Below are 25,258 nucleotides of genomic sequence, written 5' to 3' on the forward strand. Positions count from 1 at the left end.
CTCCAATCAACCACTAGAAAATGGGAAGAAGGTCTGTGGCTCAAGGGTAGGGTGGTAGCCTTGAGCTGAAGAGCTCAGGGACCATGCCCCATGACCCATAAAAAATAATTATTTAGTTTGAATTGGCACACATGTTTCCAATTTCATTTGGGAGGAAAGAGAATCAAGGGAATAAATAATGCATTTTTACTGAGTTGAGTTTCAACTGAGGAATAAGCCTGATGATGGCCCAAATATCAGCTTTGTTGTTATATAGCTGACTGGAGCATGTCTCAAGGTATATGGCCAAATGTGCTTCTGACTCTCCTGTTTCCAGTCGCAGACAGAATTTCTCCTTCTATTGACATGGGAGCCCGGAGTGGCTCTTACTGTCTTTCTGAAGTAACTCCACATGACCAAGTGGTAACCTCTCCACCCCCTCCTCCCATGTCTCCTCAGGTAGTGCAAGCTTCCATATTTGTTTTGTTGGTTGTGGGACTTGCACTCTGGGCCTGGGTGTTGTCTCTGAGCTCTTCAGCTCAAAGATACCACCCTACCCCTTGAGCCATGTCCAGTTTTCTGGTGGTTAATTGGAGATAAGAGTTTCATGGACTTTAGTGCCCGGGCTGGCTTTGAACCTTGATCTAAGCCTCCTGAGTAGCTAGGATTACAGGCGTGAACCTGGCCAGCTTCCACACTCTTATGAGAAGCCTAGGGACTTAGAATACTTCCTAGGGAAAGCTCATGGTACAAGGATACCAACCACATGATCGTTTACTGTGTGAAACCTTTCAAAAGAGTGCACTTAGGGTTAAGGTTTTAATTTGATGTTACATCAACATGGAATAGTCTTAAAATCATATTTATCAAAATCCAGTGACTCTCTACTAGCTGAGACTTTTTACGTTTGGATTATCTGCTCTCTGTGTATGTTTTATATTTATATCTATTCTTAGCAGTTTCTGAAAATTCATTCAGTTTGTTCCCAGGCAAATTTTTTGGTATCTTAATGTGTGTGCACCTATTTTAATGTGTTATAATATGGTGTTCCAATTGCTAAGAAGAAATCCAAAATGTAGATGCATGCTCAAGTGTTATGTGGTGTTTACGTATGTGTGTGTGTTTTGTCATTAGAGATAATATCACTACGTAGCCCAGACTAGCCCTGAAACTAGCAAAGCTCCTGCCTCAACTTCCTGAGTGCTAGGATTTCAGTCATGTGTCACCACACTAGGCTGGTTTGTTATTTTGGATGTATTGTTACATACCATCTTTATTTGAAAAAGATCAAAGCATGCTAAACTTGGTGCTATAACAGGATGTTCTACTCTCCATTGAATTTTTAATTCAGTAAGCTACAGAAAGAAGCATTTTGTGTATTTATATACTTTCCTGTCCTCAAACCATTAACCTGCAGAGATGAGGAATGTTTCTACTTGAATGATAATTACTCCTTTCTGTTGGAGCTTAATTTTACCTAGTTATGCTAAACTGTTTTTCTGCCATATTAGTGAAGTCATTATTGCATATTCTAGTCACAATGCAGGCAGTTTCCAGATCCAGTTTATAAAGCTGAAATTGTTGGTTATTCAAATAAAGTCTTTTGTTTAATTCTGATCTGTAGCCAGTATTCACTATAGGTTGTACCACTAATAAAATACACACACACACACACACACACACACAGAGATATGATGAGCCAACTAATATGTAAGTGATCTTCATTGATTTAGATTTTGGTGCAACATACCACAGAAAATATGAATCAAATTTGAATATGTTTAATATAGTATGTGCTTTGAAGTACTGGTTCTTGAACTTGGATCCTCATGCTTGATAGTCAGGTCCTCTACCATTTGAGCCATGTCTCCAACCCAACATGATACTTTTCTAGCAATTTATCATTTTCCTTTTAAAATAGTATTCCACCCCAACACTTTATTCCTGATATTAACCTGATGTAAATATTTTACTGCCTGTCCATGAATTGGCTGGATGCCTTTATATTGATAGTGAAATTGTACTCAAGAGGATCAGTAATTGTCTAGATGGCCGTATGACCATATACTTTAATTTCTTTGCTTATTCTCCCATGAAAAATGGATGCTCTATGCATTTGAGTTTCAGGTCTTAATTTTTGAATAAGACCATTTTATACCAGCAAGCTTTTACTCTTACTGTTTCAGCTCCTTATGAAGTGAGACAGTCCCTTGTGCAACCTGAGGGATCATCATCAGGGGTTCCAGGAGCCAAACCTCTTCGGCATCAGGCTTCTCTTAACCGGGTAAGTTAGATTATGTGGGGCTATGGCAATGAAGAATGGAAATAAGGGCCAGGAGTTTTGCCTAGTGTCAGAGTGCTGGCCTAGCATGCACAAAGACCTGGGTTTGATTCCTTGGTACCACATACATACAGAAAGCTGAAAGTGGGGCCGGGAGTTTGGCCTAGTGGTAGAGTGCTTGCCTAGCATGCAAGAAGACCCAGGTTCGATTCCTCGGTACCACCTACATAGAAAAAAAAAGCTGGAAGTGGTGCTGAGGCTCAAGTGGTAGAGCGCTACCTTGAGAAATCTCAAGGACAGTGCTCAGGCCCTGAGTTCAAGCCCTGGGGACTGACAAAAAAAAAAAGAATGGACATAAGATTTAGATTTTGGAGCATGGATTTTTGAAGGGTTAACTTTTTCATTGCATGATATAAACCATATCCTCATTTAACCATTACATTTCTTTTTCTGTTGCTTCTCTGTTTTCCTAAATCATTTTTTTTGCCAGTCCTGGGGTTTGAACTCAGAGCCTGAGCTCTGTCCTTGGACACTTTTTGCTCAAGGCTCGCACTCTGCCACTTGTACGTGGTACTGTGGAATCGAACCCAGAGCTTTGTACCTGCTAGGTGAGCACACTACCACTAGGCCACACTCTTGGTCCCTCCTAAATCTTTTCTATGTTTGAGTCTACCCCTTTTTCAGTCTGTAACCCAAACCGGAGGTGGTTCTTGATCTTCAGTATATCTACAGTGTTCTTCCACCTTTATCTACCTACCCATCTAATTCTTTTTCAGGAGAGTGTCGTTTTTTTGTTTTTGTTTTTGTTTTTTTCTGAAGCAGCCTATCTTACCTTTGCCTGATTCTTTATTATTATTTAGTGTATAATTAATGTTTTCCATTTGTTTTCTGCATCCAATTATGTGGTGAGCTTTTGACCTACTTTCCAAAATAGTTCTATAAGTGCCTATAAAATGCCATTTGGACAACAGGTATGTTGTGCAATTGACTACTGTTTCTTTTTATTTCTCTTTTGTTCTCAGTCATGGGGTTTGAACTCAGGGACTGGGTGCTGTCCCCAAACTCTTTGCTCAAGGCTAGTATTCTACCACTTTGTGTCACAGTGCCACTTCCGGTTTTCTGGTGATTAACTAGAGATGAGAACCTCACAGACTTTCCTGCCTGGGCTGCCTTTGAGCCTCGATCCTCAGATCTCAGCCTCCTAAGTTAGAGCTAGGATTACAGGTGTGATCCACTGGTGCCTGGTTTTGCTGTTTGTTATATGTAACAGATATAGAAGAAATAATATGGTCCAAGCACAGGATCATTTCATATTTTCCTCATAGCATTGTGTCTTAGACAGTTTCAGCTTCTCTTTCTTTAGTGTTTTTCTTTTTTCTTATATCTATAGCTATTGTCTCGTGTAGTATATGTGAGTTCTGTTGTGAGAAATCATATTATCGATGAAGGATGTATGCCTGTGTCTGTAGGGGAGAAATTACTAAAACACTAGGTTTATTTTTTAGCATTAAAGACAAGAGGAAGTGGGGTGGTGGCTTGTATAACATTTCAATTGTATAACTCAGGAAGAAGGATCATTTATGTATAAGCTGTTCTACTCAAAATAGAAGAGTGGGGTCAGACACTCCCATAATGAAGTGGGCTGCTAGTATGGACAGAATAAACAAAAGCCTGAAGAAGATTCTGGAATTCCCTGAATGCCTTCTGGGGATGGAACACTGTGTTAGACATGGTATAGAACTTAGTCTTATAAAGTAGCACTACGGGGCCGGGTGTTTGGCCTAGTGGAAGAGTGTTCATCTAGCATGCACGAAGACACGGTTCTATTCCTTGGTACCACATACATCAAAAAAAAGCTGGAAATGGTGTTGTGGCTCCACTGGTAGAACTCTATCCTTGAGAAAGCCCAAGGACAGCAACTAAGTCCCTTGAATTCAAAGTTCAAGCCCCAGGACTGGCAAAAATAGAAAAAAGTAGCACTCTTTGTATGAAGAACTTCCTTAAAGATAGTAATTCAGCCATATATTACATATTTTATGTAATACTTTATATAACCATAAACTGTAGGTACTGATATCTTTTTGTTCTGGTTCTAAGGCTTGAACTTAGGACCTAGATGCTATCCCTGAGCTTCTGGCTTTTTGGTAGTTAACTAGAGAGGAACATGTCATGGACTTGCCTTCCTGGACTGGCTTCAAACCATGATCCTCATGTCTTAGCTTTCTGAATAGTTAGATTACAGGCCACCAGTGCCTAGCTATCTCTTTTTAGTATAGATCCATAACTAAAAAGTGGCAGAGCCAGAATTTGAGTCCAGTGTCAAAACCTGTACTTTTGGGCTAGTGGTATTTCTCAGATCTACCTACCACATGTGAGGCTGAGTTCAAACCTGTATCATCTAAAAGAAAACCCCTTCTTTTTTTCCCGCAGTCCTGGGGCTGGAACTCAGGGCCTAGGCACTGTCCTTGAACATTTTTTTGCTCAAGGCGAGCACTCTGCCACTTGAGCCACAGCTACTTCTGACTTTTTCTGTGTATGTGGTACTAAGGAGTCAAACCCAGGGCTTCGTGCATGCTAGGTGAGTACTCTACCACTAGGCTAGGCTCCCTGTCCAAACCACTTCATTTTTAATACTTAGTCTTGTAATAAGGAACTCTGGTGGTTGACAAATTTCTAGAACTATTACATAAACAAAACTTGGACATAATAAAATTATTTTTTGTTGTAGTAAGGATGGAATCCATGACATTGCTCATGCCAAACATGCCCTCTACCACTGAGCTATATCCCTAACCCTAAAGTATTCTTGAAAATTCCTTACTGGCACCACACTGGAGAATGAAGATGCTATTCTCTCTGAAGGGCCATACAGCTCAGTTTTATCCCCAAGTTGAAGCAGGCAGTTGTTTCTTCAGCTGAGCTCCAGATGTAATAGCTGGCTGCATTCAAAATCCCATGATACAAAAACATGTACTTTCACACCACACTCATACCCATTGTGGAGGAATGTTTATATTAGGCAAGGCACTAGAAGGGCTGGGTTTCCTCCCCAGACTCCACAGGGTATAGCTATGCAGGTTCCTGCAGAGTATGGTTTTTTCTGTAGAAATAAACTTCTGAACAGGTGGCATGATGGCCAAATAAGCAGTGAATCCTGAGCTTTGTAATGGTAGAATGGGACTTTGCTGGAATACAATGGCTTGAGCACTCACTTGGCTTGGTACCCTGTGAGTTCTCTTCAAATTTGTAGGTTGCTCCATTCTACTAACAAACATGCTTTTTGAGCCCTTTACTCACGTCATTTTAATGAACACCAATTAACTGTCAAGTACTGTATTGAAGAGTGGGGCACTAGTAATCCCTGCCTTCATATAAAGTTCAGGGTAATAGAAATACTGATTTTATTAAGCAAGCCCATTACCAAAGCAGATATATAATTATGATATGTGACATGAATACAAATTATACTGCACTTTGAAGATGAAAATGTGGATAGAGACAGGTGCTGGTGGCTCAAGTGTAATCCTACCTACTCAGGAGGCTGAGATCTGGGATCACAGTTCAAAGCCACCAAAAAAACCAGAAGTGGTGCTGTGGCTCAAGTGGTAGAGTACTAGTCTTGAACTGAAGAGCTTAGGGACACTGCCCAAGCCCAGAGTTCAAGCCCTATGACCAACAAAAAAAAGAAAAAGAAGGATGAGATATGACTTAGCCTGGACAGGCAGGGGTAATCAAGGAAGAAACATTTGAGTTGAAATGAGGAGGATGCAGACCAAGGAAAGGGTTTAGAAGATAGAGAGAACTGGGGCCAAGAGTTGGGCCTAGTGGTAGATTGCTTGCCTAGCATGCATGAAAACCCGGGTTTAATTCCTTGGTACCACATACATAGAAAAAGCCAGAAGTGGTGCTGTGGCTCAAGTGGTAGGGTTCTAGCCTTAAGGAATCCTAAGGACAGTGCTCAGGCCTTGAGTTCAAGCCCCAGGACTGGCAAAAAAAGATAGACAGAACTGAATATCTAAAAACATACTCAGTGTGCTTAACATTTGTACATATTAACTTCTTCAGTGCTTAGAGCAAATATCTTCAGGGTAATACTTATCTCATTTTTTTCACACGATAAAACTTGAGGTTAAAATGCCTTATTCACTTTGCCCAAGGTCACAGGTAGGGGGTAGTGGGCCCAGAGTTCAAACATAAGATACCATTTCTTCAGTTACTCGTTAAGGAACCAGATGATGATGATGTCATCTATTGAACAAGGAAGCACTGGATGAACAAAAAAAATCCAACAGTGCTGGCAAAAAGAATCTGATGTTGTAACTACAGTGTTACTACATGTCATGAACTGCGCTTGTAAGAGAGCTGTGAGGAGTTGACCCAAGAGTTGGTAGCTTTGTGGTTCTGGAGCTTTGATGAGAGTTGAAGCTGGATATAGATATTTGTAGCCATCAGAAAAACTCATAACAAAGTGCAGAAAAGAAAACACAACAGACAGGTTTAGCCCAGGTCTTCTTTAACTCTGTGTGCGACAGGGTTAAGTTCCTTCTTTTTTGTAGCACTGATGACTCAAGAGTGGATGTAGCAGTCCATTTAATAATATTCCATAATCTTGGTAAGGTGCTGGTGGCTCATGCCTGTAAATCCTAGCTACTCAAGATTCTAAAATCTGAGGATTGCAGTTCTAAAACAACTGGGGGCAAGAAAGTCTATGAAATTCTTATCTCTATTGAAAAGGGTGGAAGTACCAGGCACTGCTGGTTTATGCCGATAATCCCAGCTACTCAGGAGGCTGAGATCTAAGGATTGTGGCTTGAAGTCAGACCAGGCAGAAAAATCTATGAGACTATTATTTCCAGTAAAACTACTTAGAAAAGTCAGAAGTGGCACTGTGGCTGAAGTGGTAGATCGCTAGCCTTGATCACCAAAGCTAGACCGTGTCCTGGCCCAGAGTTCAAACCTTAGGACTAGTACACACATACACGCACGCATAGTCACACAGACACACAAACACACATACATAGTCATAGTTTGATTCTCTTAATGTTTTCTTGGTATTAGTAGAGGTTCTTGTACTTCCTGTTTGAAGCATAGCCTACTGTTTAAGAGGAGAGTAAGGGGCCTTTCTTGACCAGAACAGTCTGTAGTTTTCACAGCTGGTGGATTTTTCTTTCTTCAGTTCTTAGGTTTCCTTCTGGTGTCTTGTCAACTTCGTTTGGCTGGACTCCATGTTCCAGAAAGTAAAATGCCAATGTGAATTAGTCATGGAAATGAAGGAATTTGAAGTGAAAGTTCTTGGTAATAGGGTATTAGTATTTATTAGGCATGAGATTAGGCTAGCTGGAGTGCCAATTCCCCTTAAGTGCCTGTACTTGGTCATCCTCTCTTCCTCCCTCCCCCCTCTCTCTAGCTTCTACTTTAGCCTTGTGTTCAAGTCTTCTCTGACTTTTTTTCATATATTTTTATTGTAATTAATAGAAGGGTTACATGATATTTGCCAGATAGATGGTGCATTAATTCCCATACATTGATACCCTTTCATATCTCTTGGTCCCCATTTCCCTCCTCCCCACCCCCACCCCTCATCTTGTTTTCCCCCCTTCCCTATCCAATTTCAAATAACCAAATATAAATATATCCAATATATCAGGTAACAAAGTGAGATACTGTAACAATATGAGATAACCAAGGGACAGCAAAAGAGATGAGAGATAACATAGTACATTAAGGACAACAATCACTCCTTGTATGGCTTTTGTTTCAATATCCTGGAGGTCTTTTCAATTAATGTCATACTATATGGCCTTTTGTATCAAGGTTTTGCTCTATTGCAAATCTCTGCTAGGAGAGTCCAAGGTTTCTACTGATTATGACAAATGAGGGAAACCATTGGGCCTAAGTTCCTTTGAGTCTGGCTTACTTCACTTAATATGATCTTTTCTAAGTCTTTCCATTTCCTAACAAATCTGACTTTTTTATTTAATGAAATGTTTATTATTATTGTAAGGTGATGTACGTAAGGGTTACAGTTATATAAGTCAGGTAAAGAATACATTTTTTTTTGGTCATTGTCACCTCTTCCCTTTCTCTTTCTCAATTTTCCCTTTGTGTCCCCACCCACAAATTGTATAGTTCATTTTGAACATAATTTTTAGTATCACTGTTGTATTTGTTACCCCATTGTCCCTCCATTTTTGTGTCCCTCTTTACCCTACCAAAGATAGATAATTGATCGAAAAAGACAAAAGGAAAGGAAAAGAACAGCAAAGAAATAAAAACACCTCATTTCCATTTCTTGGAGTTCCTTCACATAAATGTTATTTCATATGATCAGATGTACATAGGTATTGTGCCTTGTGTTCCTTTCCTAAGAATGACCTGTATTATTTATCGTGCCCCAATGTATGTTATTTCTTAAGCGTACAATGTGTTTGCTTATAGATTTATATTCTATTTAGAAGGGGTCATGCATCTGGTGAAAATGTAACCATTCTATTAATTATAATAAAAAAAGAAGTGGTCATACATCTGGATCCTGGCAGAGGCTGTAGACTTGACATGGTATAGATAGTTACATCAAATTTAGCATCCAAGTCTTGGAATGACTTTTGTTTCATATTTTAGAAATTTCATTTTTTAGCTACTGGATTTTTTTTGTGTTTGAAATTCAGGTACTAATCATATTCTTTGTTGGTAGGTAGTTGATATTGGTTTGTCTTCTTTCCTATTTTGTCAGTTAACAGGTATTCAGAGATAGTATAGTGGCTTACTTTTCTCATAGGTTATCTTAAGTATCTAGAACACATAATCATTTTTAATTGTGCTGGCACAGAATTTAGAACTAAACCTTTGCTCACACTCTACTCTATAATATCTGTTTTTACTAGGAAGAATCCTGGACCTTATATTGTGTTATTGTCTTTGATGCCATACTCTGGATTTTTTCTTCTATTTCTTTGACTACCACTTCCTATCTTTCCAGTTCTCTTCTGCCTACCCTTAACATGTTGATGATGCCTGGGCTCACTTTTCAATTTATTTACTCTTTAGCTATGTGGAATCTGATGACAGTGATTTCCATCTACCAGACATCCTCATCTAGATTCCTTTCTTTCTTTTTCCCTTTTTTTCCTTTCCCCCACCCTTCTTTCCTTCTCCCTCCCTCTAACTCACTAACCTTCCTTCCTCCCTCCCTCCCTCCCTCCTTCCTTTCCTCCTTCCCTCCCTCGATCTCTCCCTCCTTTCCTTCTTTCCTTCCTTCCTTCCCCAGCCTTCTCACATTCCAAATGACTCACTTACCTCTCTGTTCTATTGTGTGTGCTTTTTTTTTTTTGGTTGGTTGTGGGGCTTGAACTCTGAGCCTGGATGCTGTTCCTGAGCTCCTCAGCTCCAGTCTACCGCCTTACCCCTGGAGTCACAGCTCTACTTTCGTTTTTCTAGTGGTTAATTGGAGGTAAGAGTCGGACTTTATAGTGCCCGGCCTTGCTTTGAACCTCCATTCTCAGTTCTCAGACTCCTGAGTAGCTAGGATTACAGGTGTGAGCCACCATGCCCAGTATGTGCATACTTTTTTGTTCAGGCCACTATCCTTTGTCACAGAATTTTAATATCAATTGTAGATTCTTTTTTTTGTTTATGTCCATTTTGGGGCTTGAACTCAGGGCCTGGGAGCTGTCCTTGTCTTTTTGCTCAAGTCTAGCGCTCTACCATTTTGAGCATAAGCACTAGTTCCTAGATTCTTTCTTCTTATTTCCATAATTGTCCTTACTTTATCCTCATTGTAGACAAAAATTGTCTTAAAAACTCAGTTGGGAAGATTATTTAAACATTCTATAATGTACACATATATGGAAATATAACATAGTACCCCATGGCAGTTTTTAGGATTTTTTTTTGGTATTAGGTAGAAAATAAACAGGGTACCAGTGGATCACTCTTATAATCCTAGCTACTCAGGAACTGAGATCTGAGAATTGCAGTTTGGATCTAGCTTGGATAGGAAAGTTTGAGATTTAACTACCAAAAATCCAGAAGTAGATTTGTAGCTAAAGTAGTAGAGAACTAGCCTTGAGAGAAAAGTTCAGGCACATTGCCTAAACATTGAGTTCAAGACCCAGGATCAACAAAAAACTAATACATTCTCTTCCCCTTGAAATTTGTTTATCCTACAGTCTGGTCAAACTTTCTCCCTCTTCTCACTGTTCTTGCCATATCATCTGCATTTTCTGGACATCTACATTTTCTGAACATACCTCTTAGGCTCGTTTGTTTGGTCTCTATTTACCTCTTCAGACACAATAGTTATAGCTTCTCTCTCCCAAATTTTGTTCATGAAAAGCTCCAATGTTCTCTCTGTGGGACCCTTACTCTTCACCCTAGCTTTTACCTTTCTTATCTCTCAATTTATATATTTCCCCTTACTGATATATGAAGTATGAATTGTTCTAGTGTCTTTGATGTTTTCATTAGAAAATGTGGTTCATTGCTCATTTGATCCATGAAACTCTACCAGAGGAATGGGAGTCTGAGATAACTAGGATTTTTATAAAGGTGGATAAGTTGTGTGTATGTGTTTGCATATATCTATATGTGAATCTATTATCTGTCACTGCAGGTTTAACAAATGAAATATAATTCTAGTTTCATCTGAAATTAGAAAAAACAATTTCTATTTTAAACCAAAACACCCTTGCTTTTCAAAGCTAAGCATATATTCTGTGGTTTCGTCTTTCTGGAGGGAGTAACATAACAGTGTTTTGGAACATGTTCTCAATACTCATTAGTCCTTTGTACTTCATAGATAAAATAACAAAAGACTGATTTAGAGACCTTTGGTTTCCTTCTATTTTACTTTATGATTTAAGCAGCATTTTATACAAATTTTCTAATGAATAGATAGGAAAGTAAATATTAGACATTTCTAGATAGTACCATATAAAAAAAGTCTGTGACTAGGGCTGCGAATTTGGCCTAGTAGTGGAGTGCTCGCTTATCATTCATAAAGCCCTTGGTTTGATTCCTGAGTACCACATAAACAGAAAAAGCCAAAAATGATTTTGTGGTTCAAGTGGTAGGAACAGAGTTCAGATCCTGAGTTTAAGCCCCAGACCTGGCAAATAAAGTCTGTAACATGAAAAAATGTTTCCTTAACTTAGTTGTCCATTTTCCCCCCAGCCTTACTCAATTTCAATTTCTTGCTGTGCATTTTCCTTTGGGGCTAACTTTAGGTACTTAGCAGCCAGAAGCAGATTCTTTTTCTGGTATTTGGAATGGTTCTCAAGAGAAAAAGCAAGCCTAGAAAGGATGACAAAAGAAACAAATACTTAGGAGTCCCTGTTGGATGCTATTGGCCTAAGTCAGAAAGCAGAGAATAAAGATGACTGAAAGATTTGGGAGAGGTAGAGTAGGGAAAGCTAGAGTGGAGTCATGAACCAGTTGGTACTCTGACTTAGGAAGAAGAGTGAAGTAGGTAAGCAAATGGGGTACATTCACCCTGAGAATGTCTCAGGCTCTCTGATTTTCTTACACAATTCTTAGCCAAGAAGGTGATTCACAAAGCAGCTTGGGCCTACCAGGGCCTGTTAAAGGATCAGGAATTCTGTACAGAGGCATTATTTGTCATGTGCATGTTTACACGTGTGTCTGTGTGACTTGAGTAGGGCCTAGGTTATTTTCTCCCTTATTTCTGAATCTTTTCCATTATCAGAGACTGAGCTGAGAACTTTGCACTTGTTAGGCAAGTGCTGTACCACTTGACCCATGCCTTCCAGCCCTTTAACTTTTAGTTTGTTTTTCAGATATAGTCATATGCTAACTTTGCCCAGACTTGCCTCAGAATGTGATCCTTCTACCACACTGCCTCCTAAATAGCTGGGTTAACAACAATGCCCAACTTATTTTGAAATCTTTGCCCTCTTGCGTTGTCTAAGAGCACTGATCTTGGTTGGCTCTGTCAAAGTATCCTTGCAGCTACTCCAGCACAGTGTCCCTTCTACTTATTGCAACATTCCTATACTTTTCATATCACTCAGGCACTCAAGATACTGAGTCATCTGAACAAATGCATATGGATGTGTGTATGAGTGGTTTAAGTTAAAAACTCATGTAGTAGAGAACAAAACCTCCTGATTTTCTTCTTTATGGGGATGTAGGGAAATAATTATGATTTGGGATACTGCAGATTATATAGCAAACACCACAAATGTTTGGTTTTTTTTGCCAGTTGTGGGGCTTGAACTCAGGGCCTGACCACTGTCCTTGGACTTTTCTCAAGGCTAAAACTCTACCACTTGAGCCATAGCACCACTTCCAGCTTTTTCTATGTATGTGGTACTGAGGAATCAAACCCAAGTTTTCATGCATGCAAGGCAAGCATTCTACCAGTAGGCCAAACTCCCAGCCTCACAAATGTTATTTTTTTTGAGTGGTTGTGCTATGAAATTTTAAACATGCTTGTTCTTCAGTACAAGTCATTTTTTCCAAAAGGACATGTTGTGAAGTGCCCCTCCTACTTCTACCTTCTAGTTACCTATATGAAAGTAATGTCTTATATTCATTTCCTGAGATGGGTGTTATATATGACATTTTTTGTGTCAGTCCTAGGGCTTGAACTCAGGGCCTGGGCATTATTTCTGAGCTTTTTCTACTCAAGAAGAGTACTCTACCACTTTGATCCATAGATCTATTTCTAGCTCCTTTTTGGTAATTAAGTCTCACAGACTCTCCTATCTGGGCTAGCTTTGAACCATAAATCCTCAGATCTCAGCCTCACAAGCAGATAGGATTAGAGGAGTGAGCCACTGCATGTGAATATGAATCGTATATGCATTCATATATTCATATCTTATTCATACATCATATGAATCTTATTTATATTATATATTATATTCAGACCTATTGCTCATGGCTTATGTCTATAATTCTAGCTACTCAAGAGGCTAATACCTGGATGACCACAGTTCAAAAGCTAGCCCAAGTAGAAAAATCCAAGAGACCCCATCTCCAGCTAACCAGCAAAATCCCACGCTGGAGGCATGGTTCAAATAGTAGAGTGCCAGCTGTGAGCAAGAAAGATAAGAGATCATTAATCCTTGTGTTCAAGCCCTAGTACCAGTATAAAATATTGTATTTGTGAGCAAGTATAATTATAGGTAATATACACAAAATATATAGTCCATTGTTATCTATATTGTAGCATATTATGTATTTGTTATGTACTCAGCATTTTTACTTAACAATAAGCTTTAATAACATGTAGCAATACACAAAGTACTTGTAAAAATATTCTTTAGTGTGCATCTTCCATAGATTATTTAACCAACTCCTGATTGATGTCTAGTTCTTGCAACCAAAACATTGTAGATACATGGGATCAATTCCCAGAAATGGAATTATTGGCTGAAAATTTTTACAATTTATAGAAAATTTCAAATTGGAGGCTGTCTCAATTTGTATGTAGGAGAATGTCTGTTTCTGATATCTTTGCAAATACAATGTGCAAACATACTTAACAGACCATTTTCAGTCTAGTAGGCGAAAAACTATCTTTATGCAGTTGAATCAGCATATGTATTAGTAAAAAATATCTTAGTATGTTGGGCCTTTTGTAAAATGTCCTTTACTTTGCTTCTTCATGTTCTACACCCATTTTTCTTTTCTTTTCGTTAATCCTGGGGCTTGAACTCAGGGCCTGGGCACTGTCTTTGAGCACTTTTTCTCAAAGCTAGCACTCTGACACTTGAACTACAGTACCACTTCTGCCTTTTTCTGTGTATGTGGTACTGAGGAATGAACCCAGGCTTTATGCTGGCTAGGCAAGCGCTCTACCACTAGGCCACACTCTTAGCCCCCATTTTCCTTTTGGAATACGTATTTTCATATGTCTTTACCATTTTTTTTGCTAGTCCTGGGGCTTGAACTCAGGGCCTGGGCACTATCCTTGGACAATTTTTGCTCAAGGCTAGCACTATGCCACTTGAGCCACAGCACCACTTCTGGCTTTTTCTGAGTATGTGGTACTGAGGAATGGAACCCAGGGCTTCATGCATGCTAGGCAAGCTCTCTATCACTAGGCTATACTCCCCGCCCTACTTTGCCATTCTTAACTCTGAAGCCAAAAGCTGGTATCCAGATTGTAGTGTGTGTGGAAAGCTGCTCCTTGAGTAGTGAAGAGAAGGTTGTGAGCAACTGAAGTGCTTGAAAGAGTTAAGGATCCAGCTTCTTTTCAGTTCTGTAAAAACCACTGGCTGGTCTGCAGTGGGAATCTCTTATTTATGGAACCATGGAAATAAAATTGAACTACTTTGTTTATGGGTATAAATTTGGGCTAAAACGTCTTTCTTCTTGGAGTTGAAAAGTGTCAAAAAGCAGTGTGTATGTGTGTGTGTGTGTGTGTGTGTGTGTGTGTGTTGACCTCAGGATTGCTTAGACACATTCTCTTTATCTGAAAAAGAAAGGAGAGAGAGAATATGTATTTTTATTTGTATAAAAGAGGAAGAACCACTTTGACATATATTGTAAGTATGCATATATCTTATTTTTTCTGTGTGTCTCATCACCATGGGGCTTGAACTGTGGGCTGGGTTCTGTCCCTGAGTTCTTTTTTTTTCCATTCATGGGGCTTGAACTGAGGGCCTGAACACTGTCCTTGGACTTTTCTTAAGGCTAGAGCTCTACCATTTGAGCCACAGCACCATTTCCAGCTTTTCTCAATGTATGTGGTACCAAGGGATTGAACTTGGGTCTTCGTGCATGCTAGGCAAGCACTCTACCACTAGGCCAAACTCCCTGCTCCTGTCCCTGTGTTCTTTTATCAAGGCTAGTGCTTTACCAATTGAGCTACACTGCCACTTCCTGTTTTCTCGTGGTTAATTTGAGATGAGTTTTATGGACTTTCTTGGCCTGGCTGGCTTTGAACTGTGATCCTCAGATCTCAGCCTCTTGAGTAGCTGGGATTACAGATGTGAGTTACCAGTGCCTGGCTAAGGTGTCTTATTCTTGACTTGAAATGGTTGCTTAATTCATTTTCCATTTTATTTCAAACCCTAGCTAATGTTTTATACCATCTCCTAAAGAGCAAATGTTTACATATCTTCTGTGTCTATTGTGTTTGCTGTGTCTATTACAGGACCCATAGAGGCATGAATGGCATTATTACCACAGGAAGTCCCATTTTCTATAGTATTAAGTCTTCTGAATACTTATTTTTCTTTATCTGTTTATAAGTCTTTCCCTGATGATAGAGCTATTAGCTCTAGGATTAGCTAGGATTACAGGGGTGGGCCACCATTCCTGACATTAGAGCTATTATTTTTGAGGAAGGAATCATTCATTGAAATAGCTGAAACATTTATTTCAACTGACATTGAAGGTTGTTTTTTCAGTTGAATTATTTTTTCTTTACCCATTTCTCAGCATATTCCTCAGGTGCTTACTATACCCACATGTCTTGAATATTAGAACTTATTTAATTGGCTTCTTTGCTGGTGTGTCTGACATGAAAAAATAAACATTCTTGTGTTATGATATGAGAGTGCTGAGGAAATACTAGTCACTTGAGAAAGGTAATTCCAGGAACAAAGTATTTTGAGTTGAAATTGAAGAATATTTATAGGAACAAGATATTTAGTAAGCATAATTAAAATTGACTGAAGTATTGCAGTAAGACCTTGAAAAATTTGTCTTTAAGACAGTGGGACATTGAGAGAAGGTAAAAAATAGTATGCATTAATTTCCTGGTATTACAGCTGATTGTTATACTACTAATGAATGAAAATGAATGCATTCTATTTATGGTGACAGCATTGTTGCTTTTATGGTGGTGAGAGCTTTCTTGGTAATAATTCAGGCCCTCATCCATTTGATAGAGTGGAGTTCCTCTAATTCAGCCTCTCTGATCTAGCTGAAAACAATGGATTGAATTCTTGGTCCTAATCAGAACTTTGTAAAACTAGAAAGGTATATGGTGTTTGTTTCTGGCTTATTGACCATGATCCATTGGTATCATTTATAGACTAGGCCATCACTACAGAAGCCTCCTCTACCACAGTATTCCTTTTGTTATCAGGTGAGCAGGGAGTGTTATGTCCCCAGTTGCCTGTCCCAACAATGGTCATTTTTCGCTGAGTCTTTGTGTCTCCTCTTTCATTTTTCTAACACTGTTCTACAGTAGATATTATATCCTTTATTCATGTATTTGGAAATGCTTACTAAGTGGCTTCTGTAGGTCAGCCAAAATGCTAGCAGTACCTCTAGAGCTATGCATTTGCACTTATAGTATTTGTAGTCAATTTGGGGATAGACTTAAATCAATGATCCCACCTATGCATGTAGAATTGAAAACTAATAATTGCTGTACTCTGGTAGCACATAGCAGAAAAATCTGACATATGGCTAGGATGTAAAGAGAATTTTCTTGAAAGAAGGGACTGTTGCACTGGGTTGTGAAGGTTAACTAGGACTTCAGCAGGCAAAGCAGGGATGGAACTGGGAGGTGAGGGGAGGAGCTTTTCATGTAGAGATAAGATCCTCAAAGAAGGCCATTTATGATCTGTTTATAATTTTGACCCATTGAATTTCATATGCTTACTTGAGTAAATAGTGATCAATAAAAGGAGATGTGGATAATCTACTAAGTCTTTGAAAGGACTGGAGATACTTGTTTTGACCTTTCAGGAGCAAGTCCTAGAATCCCATAGACATGCTGAGCTGCTAAGGAAACACGGCCTCTGTCACAGTCAGAGAGCTTCAGAATTGGGAAAAAGCTGCCATTGTTCCACACTATTTCCACACATCTGAAGGATTGAGAAAAAGAAAGGTTGGCATGGTTAGAGCCTAGTGTAAGAGAGAGAGAGACGATGCTACTGATCAAGACAGGACTCCATGGCCCTAAGGATTGTGTTTTAGGTGGGAAGCCAATGGCTTGTTAGTAAAAGACCATCCCTGAGTTGTACCCAAGTTTTTATGACTCCTAGTCCTGTGTTCTGTTGGTACCTTCAGTCAGTAGCCTAATTCTCTCAAATATTTCAGCTCAAGTTCTTGGAGCACTGACCTTACCCCACATTGAGTGTGATGAGGAGGACATCCTAGAAAAGGGATAGGCAGCCTTAAGCTGAGCCATGATGAGGGTAGGGGTAAGGACATTATTGCAGTGTTTCTGGAAATCCTATGCCTTATTAAAGTCTCCTCTTGTGCTGATTTCTTATTTTTTCCTGGCTGCCTCCTCTAAACAGCAAAATTTTGACAATTAATGAAGGAAAAATGCCCTATGGAGCAGTGGACTGTGGCCTCTGATGGAAGAATTTTGGAGTCACTAGCTATTAAGAAGCGTGTCTTTTGCTAATCAAAATTAGTGTTAGTGCAACATACCAAAATAACAGCAAAATAATTGAATATCTGCATTGAATATCTGCAGGCCATCTGTAGGATTCTTTCAAGATGTGAAAACATGAAGGATTAGCTGTGGCCTTTGGATAATAGGACAGATCTTGTTTTTCTTTAACCTTGATCAAAGGAAAGATCAGTTGGGAAGACAGCTGGTACAAAATATGCCCCACATTAGGGGCATACATTTTCCACAATAGATATATTTTTCACTTACATAACATTTTGGCATGAAATTCTCCCATGGTGATTCTGGATGGGACCAGCTATAGAGGAATGCCAGAGGGCACAACTCCTGCCCACAAGTGGGTCATTGATCCTCACATTGCAATGGCTATGACTGGCACATGGATGCATCTAACTGAAAAGTAGGCCTAGCCTTTGACATGCTAGGCAATTACTCTACCATGCCACACTGTGATTTAACTTAGAGCTAGGCTGGTTCTCTACCACTTGAACCATGCCCCTATCCCAGCTTGCTTTTGCTAAGACATGGAAAAAGACACTATTAAAAGATAATTTCTACCTTCTTCAGTGAAAGGCAGAGGCATTTAGAGGTTACCTCCACGGTGAGATAATATTCTAAACAGGAATGTTTTGTGGTTGATATAATTTAACACATACCCTTCTGTGTCTCCCTGACAGTATTTCCTTGCAATTCATATTATTCAACTTTGCTTGCTACTTTGAGGGCAAATGCTACCTTTTGTGATTTTATTAATAGTGATTATTTTTAATGAGTATTTTGAAGTCTCTTTCCTTATAACAGCCTGTTTTCCCCAGAGATAATAACTTGCAGTGCCAAATACTTGCATTTTACATGAAATGAAACCAAGAGGTTGAATGTTTTTTTTATTTTTTCATATATTTTTTATTGTAATTAATAGAAGGGTTACATGATATTTGCCAGATAGTTGAATGTTTTAAATACAAACAAATTCAATTCTCCTGTGTCTAGAGAAAATGTATAATGAACCATACGTGTGGGTTTAAGTAGACAGATGTGGAAGATTTCTCACTCTTCTTTATTTTAAAAAATGGTTTGATTTTTAACTGTTATTATAAAGGTAATATACGGAACTGTCACAGTAATATAAGTCAGGTAAAGAATGCATTTCTTTTTAGATAATATCACTCCTTGCCTTTCTCTCTCCCAGTTTTTCTCTCCCATCCCCACTCACAAGCTGTAGAGTTCATTTTCAACATAGTGTAGTGAGTATCACTGCTGCATTTGTTCACCCTTTTTCCATATTTCTTTTTTAAAAAACATGGGTAGAGATTAATATCATCAGTGAGTATCAAATATCTCTACCAGACCAACAAAGCCACTAGAACTGGAGTGGAATGGGGGAAGCCTCTTAGGTTATGTTTACGAGTAGAGTTTTTCCTTGTTCTGGCTACTATTTTTTTTTTGCCAGTCCTGGGTTTAAGCTCAGGGCCTGAGCACTGTCCTTGGATTTTTCTCAAGGCTAGAACTCTACCACTTGGGCCTCAGCACCACTTCTGGCTTTTTCTAAGTATGTGGCACCAAGGAATCGAACCCGGGTCTTCGTGCATGCTAGGCAAGCACTCTACCACTAGGCCAAACTCCCGGCCTGTGGCTACTATTTGGATGGCTAAACCTTCCTAGAACATCCATTTTCATTTCCCAATGCCTTCCTTTGCAATAAGCCATATTCTCTTAGGTGATTGACTCTAAGAAGTTATATTAATTGTTGCTGTTGTTAACTGGTTGTCCAAGCTTCGTTCTTCTTGCTAAAGTGATCTTTTTGTAACTTACCTCAAGCCTTATATTAGCTCTAGCCCTTGCTTTTTGTCTGGACCATATTAAGGCAGCTCCACTAATATCTACACTGCAATAGTGGCCTATTTTGTCTACACATAGTCCAGGAGTTGCTTTCAGCAGATTGCCATCATTCTCTATGTTTTGGTATCTGCAAAGGCTACTCCGATTTCTTACCCTGAATTGCATCTCATCTTGTATTATTTCTCAAAATTGGGGACACTTTGAATCCTCTAGAGGGCTTGTTAAATCACAGAGTCCTAGGCCCCACTCTCAGGCTAATTCACTGGGGAGGTGGGTAGAGCCTAAGAGTCTGTATTTCTGTAAGTACCCATAACAGTGATGCTGTTATGGGTAGGGACCACAAGGGTCAAGAAGCAAAGCTCTGGAGTACCTTACCATAGCAAAACACTTCTTTTATTGTTTTGAGATTACTTGTGTGTCTTTCTCCCTCACTAGACTCTGGGATTCCTGGGGTGGGGGAGGCAGGGAGAATCTTTTTCTATCAGTGTATTCATAGTCTGGGCTAGTGTTTGTAATTTAAGTGTCTGTTGAACGAATGACCAAACAGTTTGTACAGTGTCATTTAAATGATTTTGCTTCTTGTAGATCACCTTTCTTTTTAGATGATAAAGAATATCTGCCATGTCTTAAGATACTAAACGGCGTAGGACCGTGTGAAATGTTTCATAAATGTCAAAGAACTCTATTAACTAGTAGACAGTGACTTTCTAGGCATTAAAAAAGTGCTTTGATTTATATTTAGTAGAAAACCATCTAATTTGAAGGTGATATATTGCTTATACATAGCTTTCCACTTATTTATGTCACTTTCCTTCTGTCCATTTGAAAGACACAGCTGCTGCTGCTGCTGCTCCTCCTCCTCCTCCTCCTCCTCATCATCATCATCATCATCACCATCATCATTTGTGGGGCTTGAACTCTGGGCCTGGGTGCTGTCCATGAGCTCTTCAACTCAAGGCTATTACTGTACCACTTTGAGCCACAGCACCACGTCTGTTTTTCTGGTGGTTAATTGGAGATAAGAGTCTCATGGACTTTCTTGCCCTGGCTGGCTTTGAACTGCAATCCTCAGATTACAGCCTCCTGAATATTTAGGATTACAGGCGTGAACTACCAGCACACAGGCACAGTTTATTTCTTTGAATAAAAGCTTCTGCTGGGTGTACTCTCCCCCCACAACCCCTGGCACTTTTGGGACTATCCACTATACTCATATTATTCTGCTCTTTTCCAAATACCCTTAGCCAGAGGTTTTAGAAAGTTAGTCAAAATGATAGATATTTTACTTCAAAGATGACATCTCAAGGTTATATTGCAGTGTGAACTATATAATCACTTTTCTTCTCCAAATATTGTCAAGGGAGACTGGTGTTCCTAGGAAGTATTAATTTATGGAAGAGTGTGCATATGGGGGCATGTTAGGGAGAAAGGAGATGGTTTTGCTGTCTTATCTGGGGATAGTGGGTAGAATGCTCTCTCAAATGATTAATTTCTTGACAGTGTTCTGAGGCAGGCAACTTAGCCGTAATACCCCTCCTTTTCACTTCTAGTCTCCTTTTGCCCTTAAAACTCACAATCCTTGTGGTTTTCTTTTAGTTCCATGAAAATGGCTCTTGGCAGTGCCCCCATAATCTTAGGATGGATGGGAAGGATGAAACAGATCCCTGATTCCTCCCTCTACTCCATTCCTGTTTCATTCCCCTAAGCCTAGCATTCATTAGCTTTTGTTTTCTCTACTCCTTTTCTAGTTAGCTAGGCTCTTAAATCTTCCTATTTGATGTGCCCGCCCCCTAGTGGCATGTCTGATAAACCCCTTGTTATCCTGTTGTTATTACTATTGAGCTTCATTATTTCCAACTTAAGCGTGAAAGGACAGGGTCAGCAATCTTGCCCTGCATTCAAGTAGGATCTGGGAATATGGAATTTGAATCAGAGCTTGTTTTTGTTGGTTTATTTGTTTGTTTTTGCCAGTCCTGGGGCTTGAACTCAGGGCCTCACCACTGTCCTTGGGCATTCTCAGGGCTAGCGTTCTACCACTTGAGCCACACTCCCACTTTCGGCTTTTTCTATGGATGTGGTACCAAGGAATCGAACCCAGGACTTCGTGCATGCTGGCAAGCACTCTTACTGCTAGGCCATGCTCCTGGCTCTGAATCAGTGCTTTTCATTCCAGATTTATACAGTATGAATGAAATAGAAAAAAAGATAATATGGTTATAGCTGTTCCACTGGGTTTGTTCATAGTTAAAAAAAATCCCATTACTATTTTCCTCTCTATGGTGAATCATTGAAGGTAAGAACAATTGTGTGTGTATGTGTGTGTGTGTATGTTTAATTTTTCAATCCTTCCTTTATCACATCAGTAAATCTTTTGACACTACTCAAGAGATAGATATTTTATGCTTAGTCCTGGTAAAAAATTTCAGGGATTAAAAAAAATAAAGTTTAGTGCTTACTCTTCAATAATTACATTTCAGTTATGAAACAGATTTATTTCCTTGAGGAAAAATTTAAGAATAATACATAATGACCATTACCGGTGTTTTGCGTTTTATGCTTCAGTTCAGTAGAGGCACCTTGTCTAAGCATTTCATTTTTTTAAGTCTTTTTCAGTGGAGAGGGAGCTACAGGACAACAATAATTACCCAGATGAACCCTGGCGAATAACAGAAGAACAGAGGGAATATTATGTCAATCAGTTCCGGTCCCTTCAGCCAGATCCTAGTTCCTTCATTTCAGGTAGGAACATGATGTTCTTGGACCTTGTTCTCACATGAATAGTAGTACACATTTGAGAAATAGTTTATAAGAAAATGAATGTAACAACCTTCTCTGATTCAACTTGTTCTTCTCAAAGGGAGAATTTCTATCAAGTTTAAATTATGGATGTAAAAGTTGGCAATGACCTTGGGAAAATGATATTTCTCCTTCAGAGGGATTAAAGGGGAATTTTAGGGAACCTCATCTAAACCCTGGATCTTATGAGCTGAGGCAGTTCTTGAAATGATAGATCATAGCAAAATTGCTTACTTATTATATTAGAATCAGAGCACAGAGTATAAGAATAGCTTTCCAAAATAAGACTCCTTATGTTTTATATACCCCAGAAATTCAGACTGATGACCATTTTGTTTGACTCAAGATTTTCTCATCTTTTTTCTTCTGAGAGAAATTAACATGTGGAAGGAAAATTGATTATCATTTTCCCCTATGTCATCAGTTCTTTATATATACATTTATATGTATATATAGTTTTACTTCTCATGTTGATTTGAGATATAAAAATCAAGCTGAGGGGCCGGGAGTTTGGCCTATTTGTAGAGTGCTTGCCTAGCATGTACAGAGACCTGGGTTGGACTCCTCAGTACTGCATATATAGTAAAAAGCTATAAGTGGTGTTGTGACTCAAGTAGTAGAGCTCTAGTCTTGAAAAAAGCCAAAGACAGTGCTCAGGCCCTGAGTTCAAGGCCCAGGACTGGCAAAAAAAATCAAGCTGAGACGAATTGATTTAATTCCTGTGTGCCTACATTATACCAAGTTAATAACTAAGCAAACGGTGCAGTGACAGTCTGGAAAAAAATCATAAAACGTTCTTCAATTCTGAAGAGTGTTCTTTCTTTTTGGGGGGCAGTTCTGAAGTTTGAACTCTGGGCCTGGGTACTCTCCCTGAGTTTCTTTGTGCTCAAGGCTAGCACTCTACCACTTTAGTCACAGCAGTTCTTCTGGCTTTTTCTAAGTAGTTTATTGGAGATCAGTCTCACAGATTTTTCTGCCCTGGGTGGTTTCGAACCATGATCCTCAGATCATGGTAGGATTATGGGCATGAGCCACCTCCTCCAGCAACAATATATTCTTGGTAATGCCAACCTGATGTATTGAAGTGTGGACTAAAAGTAGCTTTCTTCCATAAAATAAGGTGTATAACTGAGACATATTTATATAAATAAATCTGGTTGGTAGTAATGGCTTTCTGGAAGTAAATATAATGTAGATACAATAAACAAATAGTACAACAACATATTAATATTACCATCATGGCTTAGAAAAAGTAAGCAGAAACCCAGATTGCATATATTGACTATTGCTAGCTTTACCCCTTGCTCAATTGAATTTCTTCACAGCATATTCAGATATTTATGCAAACACAAATAGGTGCTTGCTAGAAATATTTTTGTTTTGAGCAAGGTGCCAGTTGGCTTATGTCTATAATTCTAGCTATTGGAAAGGTAGAGATTGGGAGGGTCACAGTTCAAACAAAGATTAGTAAGATGTTGTTTTAACCAATAGTTGAGTGTAGTGGTATGTGCCTATCACCTCAGCTATAAAGGAAGCATAAATAAGAGAAGGGAAGTTCAGGCATAAACATAAGACATTGTCCCTAAAATAACCAAACCAAAAAGGTCTGGGGGCATTACTCAATGGTAAAATGGGAAAGTGCTTGTCTACAGAGCAGAAGGTACTGAGTTCAATGTCCACTACTATGAGAGAGAGAAAGAAAGAGCAAAAGAGAGAGAGACAGAGAAGCAGGGCCTCGCTGAAAATACTTTCAAGCTGATTATCACATTTCTGTTTATGGGATTAATGGTGTCAGTTTCTGTTTCAATCATTTTTACATGAGTATTATTTTTTATTTGACATATTTTTACTTAAGTAATTCTGAAATTAGTTCTTTTGAATTTTTAGCAAATTTTTGCAGAGGTTTGGTAAAACTTTTGATTATGCGAGCCTTTTGCCCTATTTTGACATAGCCCCGGTCCTGGGGCTTGATCTCAAGGCCTGGACACTATCTTTGGGCTTTCTCAAGGCTAATGCCTTGCCACTTGGCCACAGCACCACTTCTAGCTTTTTTGTTTTCCATTAGAGATAAGAGCCCCATCAAATTTCTTGCTCAGGCTGGCTTTGAACTTTGATCCTCATATTTGAGCCTCTTGAGTGGCTAGGATTACAGGCATGAGCCACAGGCTGTAGACCCTTTTTGCTTTACTTATATTTTGAAGAGAAGCTCATGCTTATGTGCTTGCTAATCTGGATTGTGGCCCTCCTGTCTGTGTCCCACGTAGCTGGAATGTCAGGCATGCGTCACCATATCCAGCTTATTGATTGAACTGGGGTCTTGACAACTTCTTGTTTTATTTAGTTTTTAAACCAGCTCTGGCAAGTTTTATTAAAGAAAAATTACGCACGGTTTCCTTTTCTCCAGTTTGTTCTGGCATATTCCTAATGATATTAGAATCGCCTGCATCAATGATAGCCAGTGTGCACACTCTGTTAGCATTTCCCGTATGCGGTGCCCACTACAATATTATTGACACCAGTTTGGGCCAACATAGCATAGAACTCTACTTCAGATTTCCTCAAGGCTGGGCAGTTGTTGGCAAGAATGACCAATTTCCTTCTGCCTTGTCTGATCATCTTCAGAGTCTGCCTGTACCCCAGCACATACTTTCCACTTTTCATAGCAAGTTGGAGTGTAGAATTGATTGACCCAAGAGTCTTTTTCATCTTCTTAGCAGCCACCATTTTCCTGCCTGAGGTATGGGAGGGTTCCCAATCGAAAGCAGCTCACAAGGTAGCTGGGTAGAGAGAAAGGCTTGACAACTATTTTGTCTGGATTGATCTCAAATTGTGATCCTCCTGATCTCTGCCTGCTCGGTAGCCAGTGTGGGTTGCTTTTATTTTTAGTATTTTTGAGGTGCTGGGAGTTAAACCTAGGGCCTCATGAGTCCTAGAGAAGTCATATATTGCTTTTTGTCCAGTGATTTCTTGAAGAATAAATGTGTTCATGGCTACATGGTAGTGATTGCTGAATGGAA

The 25,258-nt window shown here is 39.3% G+C and overlaps 1 protein-coding gene and 1 pseudogene across 6 annotated transcripts in view; one reads left to right on the forward strand and one right to left on the reverse strand.

Annotated features, from left to right (window-relative positions):
• The window catches only part of Reps2 (RALBP1 associated Eps domain containing 2), a 188,694-nt gene that overhangs the window by 78,132 nt on the left and 85,304 nt on the right, over positions 1-25,258 (forward strand). For all 6 annotated transcript variants that reach the window (XM_090326959.1, XM_090326962.1, XM_090326964.1 and 3 more), the window contains exons 5-6: positions 2,166-2,263; positions 22,049-22,184. In XM_090326959.1, the coding sequence (XP_090183085.1) occupies positions 2,166-2,263; positions 22,049-22,184 (234 nt within the window). The remainder of the gene's footprint in view (positions 1-2,165; positions 2,264-22,048; positions 22,185-25,258) is intronic.
• On the reverse strand, positions 24,575-24,965 carry LOC150040419 (large ribosomal subunit protein eL30 pseudogene; annotated as a pseudogene).

The sequence above is a fragment of the Megascapheus bottae genome, chromosome X (genome assembly GCF_031878675.1).
Source record: "Megascapheus bottae isolate mThoBot1 chromosome X, mThoBot2.hap1, whole genome shotgun sequence".
NCBI lineage: Eukaryota > Metazoa > Chordata > Mammalia > Rodentia > Geomyidae > Megascapheus > Megascapheus bottae.